The sequence below is a fragment of the Rhinolophus sinicus genome, chromosome 16, assembly GCF_057876585.1.
Source record: "Rhinolophus sinicus isolate RSI-liver-muscle chromosome 16, RSI-T2T, whole genome shotgun sequence".
In the NCBI taxonomy this organism is placed as follows: domain Eukaryota; kingdom Metazoa; phylum Chordata; class Mammalia; order Chiroptera; family Rhinolophidae; genus Rhinolophus; species Rhinolophus sinicus.
This window is the reverse complement of record NC_142516.1, coordinates 117586559-117599049: the sequence shown is the minus strand read 5'-3', so window position 1 is coordinate 117599049 and position 12491 is coordinate 117586559. Positions and strand designations below refer to the sequence as shown.

Here is a 12491-nt window from a genome sequence, read left to right as displayed (position 1 = left end):
CGCTTGTTAGAAAGTGTTTCTTTTCTAAAATTAGTTCTAGATGTTCAAACATTTCTGTGTATCACTGTAAAAATGGCTTAAATTGATCTTTGGTTACCATTTTACGTGGTAGGAGAACGAGAAAGAAACTTTCTTTTAATTTTTAACTCTTTACAAAGCTAAGATAGAGAGTCCTAACGAAGTTTGGGGAAAGTTCTAAGCAAGTCACAATATTAGCATAATTCAAGGCAGAGAAGTCCTACAGTAAAGAAAACTGTATTTGACCAATTCAGTATTTCTAAAAGTGTGTTAACCACACAATCCTTTTCCTTTGTAAACTAGGAGACACTTTTAGGAAACCTCTGGCCTGTTAATATAATGCTTTATTTTCAGTCAGTATTTTCTCTTTGGCAGAGCAGGAAATGTCATGACTCATGAGTGCTGACTCATCCAATTCTGATTGAGTCAGATCTTCTAGAGAGGATGTCATGCCTCTCCTGCCCCTTCCACCCCATGCGGCTTTAACGGTTGCGTTTCATTCCTGGGTTATTGCTTGCAGTAGGTCTCAGGGTTAGGATTTGGACTGGAAGAAATGTTGAAAAGCCAAAGGGGCTGAAATTGGGCAAGAGGCAACAAGGGCAAGGAAGACCAGATCAGGAAGTGTAGGCCGTTCTTCTAGGGATGACCAGGCGAGAGACCAGTCTTGCTGGTGATGACAAGAAGGAAGGTCACCAAGAAGCAGGTGTCAGAGCAAAATGTTTTCTACTACTAGTCAGTCATTCATTTATTCGTCCCACAGACTAAGTTCATTTTATGTGCCGGCTGCCATGTTATGAGCATTCATACTTGTTCTTAACACGTAGGGGGTTACCATTGGTCCACAAATACATGTTCTTGCAAAAGAATCCTGCCCCCGATTGAAGCAGGGATTTGCATTAGAGCATATGATTGTATAGTCAGGAATGACCTTGCTTTGGGGCTTGTCTTACTCATACCAAGTAATACGAGTAAGGGATTAAAATGTCGAGAAGGTCGCTTTCGTTTTTCTATCTTTCTCAGTGCCATTGTTAGTACAGAGTCTCATTCTTCTGTCTTTATAATGATTTTTAGAGTATTGAGATCATCCACTTAACTTGACCTTTTTTGGGTAAGTCCACATCTCTGCATATTTAGAAATTTTGTCTTGCTTCAGCATTAGAATTGGAAGAGGTATAAATTAACTATAAGTCATATAATCAAAAGCCGAGCAAATGGAGAGGAATTTAAAAAAACAAAAAACTTAGTTGATGTGTTTTATGTGGTTAAACTGTTTTTGTTTCTTAATATATTTGAAGTTTCATTGATTTCCCTGAAAATGACCAAATTTAGTCCATTACTCACAAGACCTCATAGACTGCCGGTGGTTGCAGTGTTAAAATGTGTTACAGTGTAGTTAGTGCCTTGAATCAAGATGAAGGTTTTTCCACTGGTTCAGAAATTTAGCCATTAGAAAAACAGTGCATTCCATTTGTGCATGCCTGAGCACTTCAATAAAATAATTTTCTCATAGACAAACTGGCTGGGTTTGTGTAGGAGAAAATGTTAAACTTTCCCTTAGCTTTCACATAATTTTCAACAACTGGGTGGTTAAAATATGATTCTTGGTGCCTGACCAAAGGCATGTGCATTCTTTAAATGTTTGTAATGACTGATGGAATTAGTAATTTGGTATTCCAAGAATGGAACTGTATCTCTGCTGGAGGAATAGATAATACCAGGGACCTATTTTGGTATAGAATTGGGACTTTTAAGAAGATTTTTTTTTTTTATAGATTTGGTAATATAAAAATTGTGCTGAACAATTACTTTATAGGAAACTACTATCTTCAAATGCTATAGAATTGTGTGTATGCGAATCTGTTGGAATAGCATGAACTATGCAGTGGTCATACAGCCTTTCATTTAATAGTTTATTTATAATCACCTTCTTCTAATTTCTGTCAGATTACATTTAATAAAGTTCAAAAGACTCGTTATAAAGTCAGGCCACAACACTGCATGTTTAATTAGCAGCAATTTATTGAGCAAAAGGTTTGGTCTGATAAGGACTCTAGGAAAAAAGGAATTAATTAAAGGATATTTTCAGTAACAATTGAGTTATGTTTAGAGACATCAGCCGTACTTGGGGCCACATGGCATTTTCTTCTCTTTATTTTTTTTAAAGTAGATTATTGTATTTTCAAAACTGTCGTAACACCTGGAAATAGAAGACACTCAGTAAATGTACTCATTGACAATAACTGGTTTTCTTCCCCAAACTTAAGTTAAGTATTATTGCAACTGAAGCTTTATAAAGGCTTCCATATTGTCAAGCAGTCAGCATCCCCAGCATGTCCACCGCGGGAAGACAAGGATCCCTGTACACGGCTCCCTGACGTGCCCTCTGGGGTGCGTGTGTAATACAGTTGCAGCTAATGAGTACAGATATGCACGTTTGTCCAGATAATTGCCTTGTTCCAATGGAGGGAACAATTTAAGGCTATTTAGAAATCAGTATCTCCAACTAAAGTGCATGACTAAGCCCCCAACCTAGTACAGACTTCCCCCATGGCCTTGTGAATTCATTTACAAATGTCATACGTGTATTTCAGTATTAGTGAGTGTGCCTGTTACTAGATCAGACAAGTGCACGTGTGTTCAAACCACTCAGCAGCCCTCCTTGTTTTTCCACATAAACATGCTGTTGCTCTCCCATCTGCAAAGATTTCTGCCATAGTGTATATGTATGTAGCATCCATAAATTAATTGACTAGCTGGGTTCCTATTTAACCTTCTTGTTACCAGTGACAGGCTCAGAGCTGTCTTTATCAAAGTCAAGATACTCCAAGTATCTGAAAAATGTTTCTGAATACCATGTGGTTGATACAAAATTCAGGGATGCCCAATTAGTCCATATATGTTCCTTTTGCTAATACTTTTAAATGAAGTACTTAATCTAACAAATGGTAGCTGGTAGTTATTAAAGTAGAAATGCAGGAAAAACCCAACACAAGTATAAATATAGTGCCTTAAGAAATGGATTGATTTTTTTTTTTTTTTTTCAGGCTGCTGCTCAACCTGTTTGATATTTAATTCAGTATCTTTCCATGCATGTGTAAAAGTTTTTTCACTCAACAAACATATACTGAGTATCTCCTATGTGTCAGGCATTTTTCTAGGCACAGGTGATAAAATAATGAATAAAACAAGTCATGCTTAAATGGGGCTTATATTCTAGTGGAAGAACAGATAAGAACAAGGCTACAATACATGGTCTAAAGAGGACAGAAACAACCTGCTGAATAGGCAGGTCAAGGAAGGACTCACTGTTATACTCTAAGCACAGGACATTTGGGTAAAACGCGAATGAGTGAATGAATGAATGAATGAATGAATGAATGAAGCAAGGAGAATAACTGGGGGAAGACTGTTCCAGGAAAGGATTCACCAAATACAGTGATCCTGAGCTGAGAATGTGCTCACCTGAGGGAGGAGCAAGAAGGAAGCTAATGGGGCTGGAGGGTAAGGAACTGCCAGCCTGCTTTAATATATAGATAATAATCTATTCATTATGCCATGTGAGGCTTTGCATTTTGAAGTTAAGATTTCACTATACACGATCAGAGAAATGCATATGGATGAGTGAATATAAAATACGGTAGGTCAGCTGCTTTTTTAGCACAGACAGACGAAAGTCCAAGGGGTGGGGATAAAGATAGTTGTCCAAGGTTGTCACAGTTTCTGTGAGCCCAGGCAGCCAGTCACAGTTTTGGAAGGTGGGGTGATAGACAGGTAGGATGAGAAAAGACCTTGCCTTTCTGATGACTGACTAAAACACGAGAGAGAATCTGGGGTTGTTGACTCTCATAGATACATGCAGGCCAAAAATTTGTGTCTACAAGGCCTGGCCAGGGCAGCATGACACCATTCATGGGCAAGGGGTTAGCTCAGAGCTTCGGGTCCTGGAGAACACCTGGGCCTCTGCCCTGTTGCAGACTGAAGCACGGCCATGGGGCCTGAATGCAGAGCCAGGCAAACTTAATGAAAACCAGACTGGGTCTGGCCTCAGAAATAGCTATCATGGATTTTTGGAAAATGTGTTGAAGGAAATGAAGGCTGTAGAGGAAGTGTTTACTAGTAATGATGTGGAGAAAGAAGTGCTTGGTTAATCCCCTGGTTTGCAAATCACACTAAGTAACTCTGCTCTATGAAGTGCCACACTCGATTGCAAACTAAAGGAAAACAGAATTTGAGAAAGCAATTAAGTGAGGCAAGTCAGCTTTGTTTTGGGTAGGTGTAATAGTTCATTTGGGGAAAATAAATTCAATTCTCTGACTAGAATAATGGATCTGGAGTCTTGTTTATGAAACAGAAAACTGGATGGAGGGTTTGTGGATGGGTTGAATCTGAGGACTGTCACACTGCCTGGATCTATCCAAAAACATGGTACCCTGCTAAACTGTAGGAAACTGCTCATTTCTTCAGGAGGGTTTCAGTTGATACAAAACAGTGGAATATGGTAGAGTTGCATTTGCACTAAATACATGTATATAATATAGCTGGGAAAGGGCCAAAGAAAAGCAAGTTAAAGCACACGATGCTAGAGGAGTTTCTCAGACTCAACACTACTGACATTTTGAACCAAAAAAACTTTTGTCGTGCGGTCTGTCCTGTGTATTGTAGGATGTGTAGCAGCATTCCGGGTCTCAACCCACTAGATGCCGGCAGCACCCTCTCCTCCCAAGTAGTGACAACCAAAAGTGTCTCCAGACATTGTTGAATGCCCCCTTCTAAGCAGAATCACCCCTACTTGAGGACCACTGACCCAGGGAATAACTTGACCTAAAAAAGATTAAGAAGAGAATATTACAGAAATCTTCAAAACCTACAGGTTTTGAAGGTGGGGCAGGTTATACACAAGCTTATTCATCAATTTTCTGAATATTAAAATTCTTGAAGTTTGTTAAATTTTCTTAATGAATCGAAGTCTTCCCTTTCATAATGAATAAGAATCTTGAGCATTTTCAAGTGATAAATGCTGAAAATATAAGTATGTTTCACAAGGTTTTTGAGGGAGTCTTGGAAAATTATGAGCTTAATTGCTTTATGGAAGGATAACCGTATCCTTCTGTGGCACATTCCTTGTTCAGCCAATAGAGAGTGAGGTGTGGTGTTCAGTGCCGATTGATATTTCTTCTCTTCCTTGCATTTCATAATTTATGGCCAAAACTCTGAAAAATCTGCCTTATTTTAGGCGATAAAAACGAAACAAGTTGAGTAAAACAGGTTCCATTCATATGTTGATAACCTCCAAATTTCTGTTTAATTTCAGGATATGATTTTTGAAGATATCTTTGTTTCTGTATTTCCAACTACTACTTCTATCGATCCCTGTATTTTTCTCTTACATGCTTTTTTTTTTTTTTCTTCCCAGGAAATATTGGAAATTCTTTTACAATTGATCCCATCTTGGGCTCTATAAAAACCGCCAAAGAATTAGATCGAAGTAACCAAGTGGAATATGATTTAATGGTGAAAGCTACAGATAAAGGCAATCCACCAATGAGTGAAATAACTTCTGTGCATGTATTTGTCACAATTGCTGACAATGCCTCTCCTAAATTTACATCTAAAGAATATTCTGTTGAAATCAGTGAAACTATCAGCATTGGGAGTTTTGTTGGAATGGTTATAGCCCATAGTCAATCCTCAGTGGTGTATGAAATAAAAGATGGGAATATAGCTGATGCTTTTGATATTAATCCACATTCTGGAAGTATCATCACTCAGAAAGCCCTGGATTTTGAAACTTTGCCTGTTTATACATTGACAATACAAGGAACTAACATGGCTGGTTTGTCTACTAATACAACTGTTCTAGTGCATCTACAGGATGAAAATGACAACTTGCCAGTTTTTATACAGGCAGAATACACAGGACTCATTAGCGAATCTGCTTCAATTAACAGTGTGGTCCTAACAGATAAGAATATCCCATTAGTGATTCGAGCAACTGATGCTGATAAAGAATCAAATGCTTTGCTTGTGTATCACATTGTTGAACCATCTATACACAAATATTTTGCTATTGATTCTAGCACTGGTGCTATTCATACAGTACTAAGTTTGGACTATGAAGAAACAAGTACTTTTCACTTTACTGTACAAGTGCATGACATGGGAACACCACGGTTATTTGCTGAATATGCAGCTAATGTGACTATACATGTAATTGACATTAATGACTGCCCTCCTGTATTCTCCAAATCATTATATGAAGCATCTCTTTTGTTGCCAACTTACAAAGGAGTAAAAGTCATCACAGTAAATGCTACAGATGCTGATTCAAGTGTGTTCTCCCAGTTAATATACTCCATCACCGAAGGTAACATCGGGGAGAAGTTTTTTATGGACTACAAGACTGGTTCTATAACTGTACAAAACACAACTCAGTTAAGAAGCCGCTATGAGTTAACCGTTCGAGCTTCTGATGGCAGATTTGCAAGCTTTTCCTCTGTGAAAATCAACGTGAAAGAAAGCAAGGAAAGTCAACTAAAGTTTACCCAAGATTTCTACTCTGCAGTAGTGAAAGAGAATTCCACTGAAGCCAGAACATTAGCTGTGATTACTGCTCTTGGGAATCCAATCAACGAACCTTTGTTTTATCATATTCTCAACCCAGATCGCAGATTTAAAATAAGTCGCACTTCAGGAGTTCTGTCGACCACTGGTATACCATTTGATCGTGAACAGCAGGAGGCATTTGATGTGGTAGTAGAAGTGACACAAGAACATAAGCCTTCAGCAGTGGCCCACGTCGTTGTGAAGGTCATCATAGAAGACCAAAATGATAATGCACCCGTGTTTGTCAACCTTCCTTACTATGCTGTTGTCAAAGTGGATACTGCGGTGGGCCATGTTATTCGCTACGTCACTGCCGTAGACAGAGATAGTGGCAGAAATGGGGAAGTGCATTATTACCTGAAGGAACATCATGAACACTTTCAAATCGGACCCTCAGGTGAACTTTCACTGAAAAAGCAATTTGAACCTGACACCTTAAATAAAGAATATCTCGTCACAGTGGTTGCAAAAGATGGAGGAAACCCAGCGTTTTCGGCTGAAGTGATAGTTCCAGTTACTGTCATGAATAAAGCCATGCCTGTGTTTGAAAAACCTTTCTACAGTGCAGAGATTCCAGAGAATATCCAGATGCATAGTCCCATTGTCCACGTGCAAGCCAACAGTCCAGAAGGGTTGAAAGTGTTCTACAGCATCACAGATGGAGATCCTTTTAGCCAGTTTACCATTAACTTCAACACCGGAGTTATAAATGTCATAGCTCCTCTGGATTTTGAGTCCCACCCAGCATATAAACTGAGCATACGAGCCACTGACTCCTTGACTGGTGCTCATGCTGAAGTATTTGTTGACATAATAGTGGAAGACATCAATGATAACCCTCCAGTGTTTGTCCAGCAGTCTTACGCTGCAACGCTGTCTGAGGCATCTGTAATTGGAACGGCTGTTGTTCAGGTTAGAGCAACAGATTCTGATTCAGAACCAAATAGAGGAATTTCATACCATATGTTTGGGAATCACAGCAAGAGTCATGACCATTTTCACATAGATAGCAGCACGGGTCTCATTTCACTAGTCAGAACTTTGGATTATGAGCAGTTCCAGCAGCACAGGATTTTTGTGGCAGCCGTGGATGGTGGCATGCCCCCACTGAGCAGCGATGTGATTGTCACAGTAGATGTCACTGACCTCAATGATAATCCACCACTGTTTGACCAACAGATTTATGAGGCCAAAATTAGCGAGCATGCCACTCATGGGCATTTTGTGACCTGTGTAAAAGCCCATGATGCAGACAGTTCAGACATAGACAAGTTGGAATATTCCATTCTGTCTGGCAATGATCATAAGAACTTTGTCATTGACAGTGAAACAGGGATTATCACACTCTCAAACCTCCGCCGGCACACCTTGAAGCCATTTTACAGTCTTAACGTTTCTGTTTCTGATGGAGTTTTCAGAAGTTCGGCTCAGGTCCAAGTAACTGTAATTGGAGGCAATTTGCACAGTCCTGTTTTTCTTCAGAATGAATATGAAGTGGAGCTCGCTGAAAACGCTCCCTTACACACCCTGGTGATTGAGGTTAAAGCAACTGATGGGGATTCTGGTATTTATGGTCACATTTCTTACCATATTGTAAATGACTTTGCCAAAGACAGATTTTACACAAATGAGAGAGGACAGGTATTTACTTTGGAAAAACTTGATCGAGAAACCCCAGCAGAGAAAGTAATTGCAGTTCGTTTAATGGCTAAGGATGCTGGAGGAAAAGTTGCTTTCTGCACCATTAATGTCATCCTTACCGATGACAATGATAATGCACCACAATTTCGAGCAACCAAGTATGAAGTCAACATTGGATCCAGTGCTCCCAAAGGGACATCCGTCCTTAAAGTTCTTGCAAGTGATGCTGATGAGGGATCCAACGCTGATGTCACCTATGCTATTGAAGCAGATTTTGAAAGTGTTAAAGAGAATTTGGAAATTAACAAACTGTCTGGTATAATTACTACAAAGGAAAGCTTAATTGGCTTAGAAAATGAGTTCTTCACTTTCTTTGTTAGAGCTGTGGATAACGGGTCTCCACCAAAAGAGTCTGTTGTCCCCGTCTATGTTAAAATACTTCCACCGGAAATGCAGCTTCCAAAATTTTCAGAGCCCTTTTATACCTATGCAATTTCAGAAGACATGCCTATCGGAACAGAAATCGATCTGATCCAAGCAGAACACAGTGGGACTGTTCTTTACAGCCTTGTCAAAGGGAATACTCCCGAAAGTAATCGGGATGAGTTCTTTGTGATTGACAGACAGAGCGGGAGACTGAAACTGGAGAAGAGGCTGGATCACGAGACAACTAAGTGGTATCAATTTTCCATACTTGCCAGGTGCACTCATGATGACTATGAGGTGGTGGCTTCTGTAGATGTTAGTATCCAAGTGAAAGATGCAAATGATAACAGCCCTGCCTTGGAGTCTAACCCGTATGAGGCATTTGTTGTTGAAAACCAGCCAGGGGGAAGTAGAGTCATCCAGGTCAGGGCATCTGATCTAGACTCAGGAACCAATGGCCACGTTATGTATAGCCTAGATCAGTCACAAAGTATAGAAGTCATCGAATCTTTTGCCATTAACATGGAAACAGGCTGGATTACTACCCTAAAGGAGCTTGACCATGAAAAGAAAGATAATTACCAGATTAAAGTAGTTGCATCAGATCATGGCGAGAAGGTTCAGTTGTCCTCTACAGCCATTGTGGATGTTACTGTCACCGATGTCAACGATAGTCCCCCACGATTCACGGCAGAGATTTACAAAGGGACTGTGAGTGAAGATGATCCACCAGGCGGGGTAATTGCTATCTTAAGTACCACGGACGCTGATTCTGAAGAAATTAACAGACAAGTTACATATTATATAACAGGTAAAAATATTTAAATGGTTTAATTTAAAATTAAATATATTAGAAGTGTAAATCCTGAGATACATATTTTAGGGAAATTGGAAGGTAAAGGAATGAGTTAAGTATATCTAAAAAAGTAGAAAAAGCATCTGTTAAGCTACATTTCAAGTTCTTTGCCTGAACAAAGTTAACGGTTGTTTCACTAGACTGTTTTTTATTTTTATGACTCATTCTCTTGAACTTGATACTTAGCATACAATAAACATTATAATTAAAAAGAAAAAGTTACAGTTTCATTGTAGGCTAAAGTATTGTTTATTAGCCTATATTTTATTTGGCTTATTGCTGTGCTTAAAAATACATTTTAATACTGCTTTGATTATTTTTTGGTAAATGGGAAAGTTAACATACCAAATACATATGTAATTATTTTTTAAAAAAAACCTTAATTCTTTATCTACTGTATAATTTATTTCTCCTATTACTACTTTTCGTTATGTCAACAAGTTTGTCATCTTTCCTCCATTTATTTAATAGGAGGGGATCCTTTGGGGCAGTTTGCTATTGAAAATATACAGAATGAATGGAAGGTCTATGTGAAGAAACCTCTGGATAGGGAAAAAAGGGACAACTATCATCTGACTATCACAGCAACTGATGGGACCTTCTCATCAAAAGCTATAGTTGAAGTGAAAGTTCTTGATGCAAATGACAACAGTCCAGTTTGTGAAAAGGTAGGTGGCTCTTTCTTCACATTTATAGATTATGAATTCAGATGTGTTTCTCAGGCCTTGCAGAAGGACTCTCATATGGTGCTGTGGGCTTTATATTATAATCTCTTGTTGTTTAAGCAAAGATGAGTGTTAGATGGGGCAAGAGTTGGATTAGCATCAGAACTATGTTTGGGAATGCTTAAATGGTTTAAAATCCTCATCTAAAAATACTGTAAATTTTGGACAGGATTACATTTGTGTTTAAAAATGCTCTGTAAAGTTTCCATGAAGGGATTCCCTTTGTTTGGGGATGAGGTTATTTTGGGTGAAATATCTGGCCAGCAATTATTTATACAGAGTTCTGTTTTGCTTTAACAGACTGTTTTGGGGGCACTTGCTCTTGACACAGTTGAGAAAGTACGAGGTTAATGACGTGGCTCCTGCACATGAAATGTGGCCATTTCATGTGAGAACAGATATGTCAACGAAGAGCTGTCCCTGTGAGGGCGCAGGGTGAGGACGTGAGCAGGAGTGGTCAGGAGCTGGAGGATGAGGAAAGCTCAGCCTTTGGGAGGTGGTGATTAGATAACGGAGTAGAAGTGGGAAGGCAGTGGGTCTTAAGAAGGGTGAACTGGCTTAGAGAGGCTGCGAAGGTCCTTCCGGGGAATTGGGACTCTCTCCTAGAGAAAATAGGGGCTCTTTGAATCCCTTTCTATTTGAAAGATGGAGATCACATGAACCTAGAGTTCTTAAAGAAGATGAGTTCAGTAATACTGTGTTCATTTAGATGAGGAAGGCTGACAGCAAGGGGATAATAGAGCGTAGGCAGAGGTGGCAGAACGAATGAAAGGACACAAGACACTACACAGGGAAAACTGGTAGCACTTGGTCCTGCCTGCGTGTGACAGCATGGCAAGCATGTCAAGTCAACGTTGACTTTACTGTTTCCCACAGGAGAGATGGGGAGAAACTTGAGTTGAATGTATTTTTAGAAGTGTAGAGATGATGAGATTGAGGGTGGATATTAGGGAGGGATATGTAAATGTGTTAGTTTCTATGGATAACTGGTAATTGAATTCATTTGAAAGGATAATTACAAAAAGGGATAAAGAGCAGAGATAGGTAAGGTATCTCTCTAGGGAGAAAGGAGGAGGAAGCAGAGATGGAAGAAAGAGAATGCCGGTATCAGGATGGTGTTAACAGAATAAAGGAGGAGAGCATTTGTAGGAGGCGGGATTGCGAGCAGAGGTGTGATTGAGATTGAAGCAGACGGTTTGAAGTCTGACTGGCTTGGAGGTGGCAGTCTCACTATCACGATGGATGCCTGATTAATCAAGGTTAAAAAGTGTGCACTAAGGAGGAAATCGATTTGGAAAGTTGAGAATCAAAGGAAGGAAGAAGAGTATGGCATGTTGAGGGAAGGTTGGGTAGAGGGGAAAGTGATTTTGAAAAGGGGGCCAGAGGAGTTGGAGAGCTCCCCAGTAAGCATGAGACATGCTGAAGATGTGGAAAGGAACAGAACTGTTCTCAGGGAAATGGCACTTAACTTGTAATTCAGTCAAGAGGGGAAGTGGAACTTCTGAGGGGTGAGGCGTTCATTCCAGTCCATGTTTGTACTTTTTGGTGATAGTATTTTCTGGATGGAGGACTTTATATTTACATATTATAGAAACTAAATGTATGTGTTTTGTTGTTTTTTGAAACTTTCGTATTGTTTTAATATGAAATACCCTATCATCTTTGGGGAAAATAAAATTTGGACACTAGATCATTTAGAATCATCGGTATTGCAAAATATTTTGTTTCATGAGTCATTAAATGTAGTTCATCTAAAATTGAGCTTCGATTAAGAAAATAAATTCAATAAAATCTTACCTGTCTTATGGTTTTTTGGTTTATGGCATAGATTTCTAAATAGTTGGAACTGAAAACAACCATTTAATATGTTTGACAGGTCAGATGTGAAGAGAGAGGTTAGAGCATGTAATAGAAGAGCCCCAGCCCAATCCTCACTTACCCTCCTCACATGTGGCCTTGGGGAGTCTGTTTTCTCCCATGACTCAAGGATTGCTTCTTTCTTAACTGTAATTATTTGGTTCTGTGTTAAGAACAAGTGCAAACAATAACTTTTTGTATTGGAAGTTAGTAGATATGATGTCACAGGCATCTGTTTTCTCCAATCTTTAAGTAAATAGGGAGTGCTACTTATATTTACTCATAAGATTTTAAACTAAATATGAAACCAACTCAAAGACATAAAGCACTACATTCAGAACTCTGTTGGTTAAATATCAGATTAG

General features: G+C 39.1%; 1 protein-coding gene across 9 annotated transcripts in view; it reads left to right on the top strand.

Annotated features, from left to right (window-relative positions):
* FAT1 (FAT atypical cadherin 1) overlaps positions 1–12491 on the top strand; it is a 126677-nt gene that overhangs the window by 89791 nt on the left and 24395 nt on the right. For all 9 annotated transcript variants that reach the window (XR_016019382.1, XR_012495544.2, XM_074329766.2 and 6 more), the window contains 2 exons: positions 5432–9499; positions 10016–10212. Coding sequence is in view for 7 of the 9 variants with exons in the window: in XM_074329766.2 (XP_074185867.2) it covers positions 5432–9499; positions 10016–10212 (4265 nt within the window). In the remaining 2 variants the exon portion in view is untranslated. The remainder of the gene's footprint in view (positions 1–5431; positions 9500–10015; positions 10213–12491) is intronic.